The sequence below is a fragment of the Microchirus variegatus genome, assembly GCF_963457635.1.
Source record: "Microchirus variegatus genome assembly, chromosome: 18".
Lineage (NCBI taxonomy): Eukaryota > Metazoa > Chordata > Actinopteri > Pleuronectiformes > Soleidae > Microchirus > Microchirus variegatus.
In genome coordinates, this window is record NC_139819.1 from 137,748 (window position 1) to 145,000 (window position 7,253).

Below are 7,253 nucleotides of genomic sequence, written 5' to 3' on the forward strand. Positions count from 1 at the left end.
ATACTAATCAGTGCTAAAACCGTCTTCTGAGGCGATAATCAATAGCTTATTACGACACGACTCGACAACACTTTCACAATTAAATCAAACCTTTGTGAAAAGGCCACGTTTTTAAACATGTAAAAATGTTAAAGGACACCAGACACATAAAGTCTTATCCTCGATACCTCGCTTGGAAAATTTGCAAGGCAGATGAACCTTTATCTTTTTCCATGTAAAAGCGGATGACCTTAACAGACCCCGAGGCGCCGCTTTGGGCTATGTGGAGAAATCAAGCTCTTTAGTTTGGAGGCTGCTCGAGGTTGGTTTATCTGCACGTGTGCAACAGTATGTACGTCGAGATTTGCACGGAGACGATGAGATGTTGATGATGCGAAGGCGTCCGTGACCTGCAGCACACGGCCATTTTAACGGCAACCCCGTGGACGTGCACAGCCGTGGCCAACGGAGGGAATTAATTCCATGGACGTGGACCGTGTAAGCCCAGACGGTTCACACCCGATGCCCAGGGCCCCCCCACGCAGAAAACCCCCACAAAGTTAAAGGTCTAAACGGCTTTTGGTCGAGTAATCATTGCAAGAGGACGCTGGGAAAATGCAGGAATATGAAAAAACACAGTGAAGAGGCATTTTCTGAGTTTGAAGGATATCAATCGTCCAGAAAGGCAATCAAAGTTAGACACAGAACCAGGACTAAACTATGACCCTCATGTATCCATTCCAGTTTTAGTATCAGTGCTATTGCCTTTTGCACGATGTCAGACGATTAATAGCAACGGACGAGTATTGTTTGAATTGAGTTGACTGATTTTAAAGGCGCCATATGTAAGAATGTGGCCAAAAACAGTTACTACATTCAAATTCAAAACACCGAGGTCTTTTAGGTTTCGTTTTCTGACGTAACTGGCAACCCGTGTGGTTGCTCGGCAGCTGAGACTCTACTGACTGCAATGATTGGTAGACGGCGGTAGGTGGCGCCACATGACGGCAAAACATGATTTCAAAACATAAACATGATTTGCAGTCTGCAAAATATTTTTTTTAATGCAAATATTTTGTCTGTACTGTTGTTGTTGGTGAGTTCAGTTTGTTATATGATATGTATATTAGATTTATTACATGATGCACCTTTAACCAAATACTGGTAGTGCTTAACGGTACATATTGTTATCATGTTACTGTACATTGCATATTTCTCCAGAATGTAAAACTATAAGTTTGTAAAAGTGATGCTAAGTGCGCTTCACTTTTAGCCAAAACAAGTATTATCTCCAGTCCCATTTCTACAGTATCTGGTCGTGTCAGTGCTGCACTTCCATTAGGAGCAGCTGAAATGTCGGCCACGCTGCGCTGCCTCACATTAAGGGACAGCTGTATTTGTGTTTCATGAGGTGCTCGGTGTCGTCGTAATCACCTGCTGCCAGAGGCTCACTCATTATTAGAGGACAGTGGGGGAGAGACAGTGAAATGCCAGCTAACATCACGGGAAATATGAAAATATAAAAAAAGTTGTGGTTTAACAGGGGAATAGCTAATTAATGATCGCCGTCAAACACTTTCGACAAAATCTCTCCAAGTTTTACGTTCCATATCAACCTAAAAATTAAGGACCATTGTGTTTTTGTTGCAGTAAAATGAGCCCTTTATATTTCGGGATCAGGTCTTTTGCCAAATATCGTCCAGAAAAGACAAAATCTACCACTGTAGGAATGGCTTTTTTTTTATTCTACATTTTATGCAGATGACTGTAGTTTATCATATATACTTGGATGGGGAGCAAGATGCAATATACGTCACCACCCCTAGATGCCACTAAATCCAATACACCAGTGTTTTCATTATTGTCATGAAAACACCCCCCCCCCCCCCCCGCATGAAGGTTTTCCCCCAAACAAGCTTTTGTTTTATAGCTTGTTTGGACACCGGCGCCTGCAGGTGGACGAGCTCCAGCAGGAAGTGTCTTTGTGTTGTAAAAGCGTGTTGATTCTCAGTGTGAGCTCAAGCTCCTGTGGACACCGCGGCTCACCAGTGAGTGAGAGCAGGAAAAAGAGTTTTCTCTTAAAAAAGGCGGACTGAAGTTAAAGGACGCCCTGAGCAACTTCAGCTTCAAACTTCTGTCTCCGCATTACAATACTCTCATCATTTATGCATGGGATGAAAAATGAACTGAGTTACAGGAGCTGCAGGAGAATATGAGGAGTCAAGGATGCAGCAGTATTGGGAGAGACAAAGACTGGTTTGGGACCCACAGATTGGTCCAAAGATATTTTTTTTTGGGGGGGGGGGGGGGGTCCCCAAACTAATTTGGAGGATTTTACCCAAACCTAACACTTTTGTCTATGGATACATGTCAAATCAGTCGTCTTTTGCAAACGGTTTACGAATCCACAATGATATTAGTGTGATATACAGATAGTATGTGATATGGCTGTAAATTAGTTGCACAAATTTGCTTTTGTTATTGGTCATATGTATATTCCAGGATTCCCCGTATAATCAATGGAATTTAAATGCATAAGTATAATTATGTGTCAACACTTGCACTTCAGAAATGAGGTTTTTGCAAACACAAGGCAAGAACATCTGTTATTTTCATTAAAAAACAAACAATTATATGGACGGTCTGTTTTTTTGGGTGCGGCTTGAAAAGCTCAAAATGTAGAGCTTTGCTAGCAGTGCGCGCTAATGCGCCACAGTCAATAGAAAAAAAGTAAAATTAAACAAAAGCAAGACAAAACTTTTTTTTGTGTGGGTTGCTGGTTTGATTCCCCGTCAGGTCAAGGCAGGGATGACGCTGAGCAACAGTCTTGTTCATCCACCTCTGTGCTCCATGAGATGTTGTTCTTCACGTCTGTGGTTGTTAGTGTCGTCACGAGCGTTTGACAAGAAGCAAAGTAAGTGCTAAGTGCACAGAGATGATCTTTATGACTATTTCATGATGCTTATTGTTATTCTGTGTGTGTGTGTGTGTGTGTGTGTGTGTGTGTGTGTGTGTGTGTGTGTGTGTGTGTGTGTGTGTGTAGACCACAGTACTACTAGATTAAAATGAGTGGACTCACTTGTTTTGGTGCTTTGAGCCCTGCAGGTGTGCATGATACTGTGCCACCGAGTTGAGTGTGACGCTGCACAGATCACAGGTGTAGCTTCGCTTCAGACCTGGAAAACAAAAGAAAATTTATATGAATTATTCTTTAAACAACGGACAGAAAATTGTGGTTTTCATTATAGGGGAGAGAAAATCAGGAAAGAATCCACCACAGATGGACGGACAGCCCCCAGTGCATCATGCAGATACATTTGAGTGCTGTGCTGTAGTTTTATTTATTTATTTATGTATTTATTATTTGTGTGTGTGTGTGAGAGATTGGCTCAGCTGGTGATGGGACGGTGGAAATCATTTGGAGCTGCAGACAATGAAATTTCACGCATTTCCAGTCCCAGAGAAAAACATTTCACAGCCCAGTGTGACAGCTGCTGCACCCTGAGTTTGACCTTTTCCATGAGAAAGAAGAAATGATAATAATAATAATAATAATAATAATAATAATAATAATAATAATAATAATAGGAAGAAGAAGAATAAACAAAAAAAATAAAAATAATCACCTCTTAACTTAACTTCGTCTGCATCGCTGCGTCATCCATCATCGCACTGCGTCGGCCGGTGAAAGTAAACAAGTCTGGTTCGACCATTTCATAATAAGGTGATTGTTGTTATTGTGAGATACAATACTGTGTTTTACTATAGTGTTATACAAACACCTTTAAGTTAAATGATGTGTTTTACATCCTGGTCCTTCTAAACTCACTCATTAACTAGAAGAAAAGTCTGTGTTCTCCTGAGTTGAGGCTCGGATAAAACAAAAGACTTTTATTTGGTGAAGCATTGACAATGTTGTGAATGGGTGAAAAAACGGTTTTATTTATTAATTGTATACGTCAAATGAGAACCAGTGATGACCTGTGTAAGACGCAGCATAGAAACGTCGTGTACAGAGGTTTTAAGATGTCAAATACGGATCATTTCTCACACAGCGATGGTTCCTCAAAACAAACAATAACCGGAAAAACAAGAGCAGCAGCATGACTCCAAACACAGAGGTCTCACGGTGGATCTCTTCTCTGACAGTTTACCAGCAGCAGCAGCTGCAAAAACAAAAATGTGCCGTTAACAGCACCGAGCACCGAACTCTCAACAACAACAGTGATGCAGCAGACGACAGAGCAGCAGCTGGATACAGGAAACGTTAACAAAGTTTTTACGGCTCCTTGTTTCCCCCTCGTTGACTTTATGTCAGTATGTTCCTCAGATGGTTTGTCATTGTTGGACACAATTATCTCCTTTGAACGTATGGGTTTGGATGATCCAATGAAGGATCAACACATTTATTTAATCTGTGATGCAAGAACGTCAAACTAAGGGCCAATTCCAATTCCAAGCTCAACCCTTAATCTTAACTGGCCTCAAAACCAAGCGTTGAGGGTTATTTTGTCACTTAGAAATGGGACACCCCTTAAATGCAGATACGTCTTCAGACTGTAGGGGGCAGAATAACGAGAAAGAAAAAAAGAAGAAGAAGAAGAAGACATTTACGTCAGGATTATTTATTCTGATCCGTTTGTCAGTCAAGTTATTAGGTTGTCAGTTAGTTATAAGATGATACTCATACAAATATTCAGCTGACAGTTACCACACACCACGACTTATTGAAAAGTAAACCACACCGGCCGACTATTGACAAAAGATGGTCAAATAAAAATAAATGTTAGGCAACAATGACGTCAGTAATCCATAATATGGGCCTAAACTAAGATCATTTTTATATCTCTATTAACAAAGAAAATACTTCATTTGTAGCGTACTCGTTTCGCTGCTTTCGGTGTCATCTTTGTTACGTGAAAACACGCAATGCATTCTGGGTAGCCCTTGCTCCCAAGGGTGGTCTCGGAAAATCTCCATATTGAGGGCGATACAGCCCTTAAACTTGGCCTCAACTTAATTTATCTGAGAATTGGGACAGAACTTGGACTAGAGGGAGAACATTTTTGAGATTGAGGATTAAGTAAGGAATTGGAATTCACCCCAAGTCTCTGATGTAGGTGGACCTTGAGTTGAGACACGGCCCTGGAGTCATAAACTCATCTCATGGGTCATCTTTCAACCAGAAGGTCATGGGTTCAGTCCCTGGGTCTAGTCTAGTACCGCCGTGTTTCCAGTACGGTCATGGACTTGAGAAGCCCGACGTCGTGGTCGCGCAATGTCAAGAAACGACGACATCAAACACAACAAAGCAGCTCAGTTTTGTGGCCTTTTGTCTCAACAAGACGTTGTACGAGAATAGACTGCGGGCGATGAAGAAACACCTCCAGGAAAGAGTGGCAAAGATGGAACATTAATGCCGATCACGTTGGTTCTATTCCTCATGGAAAAGGAAAACAATACCAAACAGAACCAGTGTTAACGCGGCTTATGTACCAATGTCAAGATACCTCCAACATATGAGTTGACTGGTAGATGTGTTGCATGAATGTGTCTGTGCTCAGTGAGTGGGTGACATTGAAGTGTCACGACGCATCCGTCAACACCCCAAAAAATAAATGTAATAAGTCGCCTCCAAATGTAAAACGATGCGTCATCTTCGTCCTCAGGTGTCGCTGATGACGGCTGCTGCTGCAAATGATGAGCAACCTGCGTAATCGCCGTCGCGTTGAGCTAATCTTATTGCGGCGTGAGTAACGCTCGCCCTGATTGCCCTGCTCTTACAATCGAGTTAAAAATAAAAAAAACCCTCCATAAATATGCCTGGCAGCAAAAGGCCAAGAGAGAATAAATGTCACCCTGCGCTCATTGAATCACATTTCCATATTCTCTTCAATCAAATTCCTCCCGTACACGAGCGTTTAGTCAAAATCACGGCGGCAACAGCACGAGCTGCTGGAAGTGTTTTTGTTTTCATTTTCAGACGCAGGTGATATCGTCGTGTTTACATATAAATGTAAATGTCAAACTATCGTCTTAAATTGAACACTTTATGATTGTGTGTTTTCATCCACGTTTTCACCACCGTTTGCTTCATTACAGTAAAGAAAAACATCAGTTTGAACCGCGTCTGTCAGTGCAGTAATTGGGGATGGAGGTGGATCTGCCTGTCAATTAATGCCAGGAAAGCGAAAGAGAGCAGGGCGGGTGTTTATGCCGTACTGCACACAGGAAGAGACAGACGGAGATAAACAGGGTTGAAAAAATACATGAAAACACCAAAGAAGGTAAGACTTTAGATAGTCAACATTAACTAGGTGCTTACAAACATGCATATGTAAATATATAGCATGTATTAACACAACTGTACGAAATACAGGGGGGTCTGGGGGGGTTAGACCCCCCTGATTAACACTCGAGACCCCCTGAAAGCCTCAAAGGCAAAATTTGAGGGGGGTCTAAACTAGGGCTGGACGATAAATTGAATTTTATTCATGATTTTGGCTTCTCACGATCATAAAAACATTATAATCGTAGGAAAAACGATTAATGCGCCGCATGGCGTGTATGTAAATTCCTATGCTCGAATTTTTTTTTTTTTCAAAATTTTTTTTCATATATTTTTTGGGAAAGTCAAGATCTCAAGTTTCTAAAAAAATATTTTTTCAAATTGTTTTTTTTTTTTTCATATTTTTTGGAAACTTGAGATCTCGACTTTGAAACTCGAGATTTAATTTTGTATTTTTAATGTTTTAATGAAGTGCTTTCCAAATGGTTGTGGAAAAGGCCCACACAAGGTGTTTAATGAGTTAATGGGTATTCTTCACACTGATTAACACCTTATGTAGGACAAATCTTAATTCATGCTGCAATAGAGCTAGAATAAGGTGCTAATATGTGCTTAATGATAACTAATAAAGGGCTAGTATGCTACTTATTTATCTTAGTAAGCACCTGGTTCATGGTGACTATGTGTTCACTAAATCTAAAGTGTTACCGAACAGCTTAGCCACCTCTGCTCTGCTGCTGTATACGCACAAATGCTCCTGCTCGACAGAGCCCACAGCAGTATATCATCTCCACCGATGACAACAATAAAATAAATCACTAAAAAGTTGTGCATTGGAGCTTTAAAAATGCGACATTTTGCAAAAAAGTTGCTTGTTAAGTGTCGACGTCAGCTGTTCTGTGTGTGTTTGCGTGGAGAGGAAATGTCTCTCTCTCTCTTTTCACTTCCCTCCTCATCAAATGTACAATAACCGCTCTGTCAGTCC

General features: G+C 41.0%; 1 protein-coding gene across 1 annotated transcript in view; it reads right to left on the reverse strand.

Moving 5' to 3' along the window:
• Window positions 1-3,054: 3,054 nt before the first annotated feature.
• The window catches only part of LOC310939599 (zinc finger matrin-type protein 4-like), a gene marked incomplete at both ends in the record, with an annotated part of 87,534 nt that continues 83,335 nt past the window's right edge, over window positions 3,055-7,253 (reverse strand). The window contains one exon of the mRNA XM_083904401.1: window positions 3,055-3,155. Coding sequence (XP_083760527.1) covers window positions 3,055-3,155 — 101 coding nt within the window. The remainder of the gene's footprint in view (window positions 3,156-7,253) is intronic.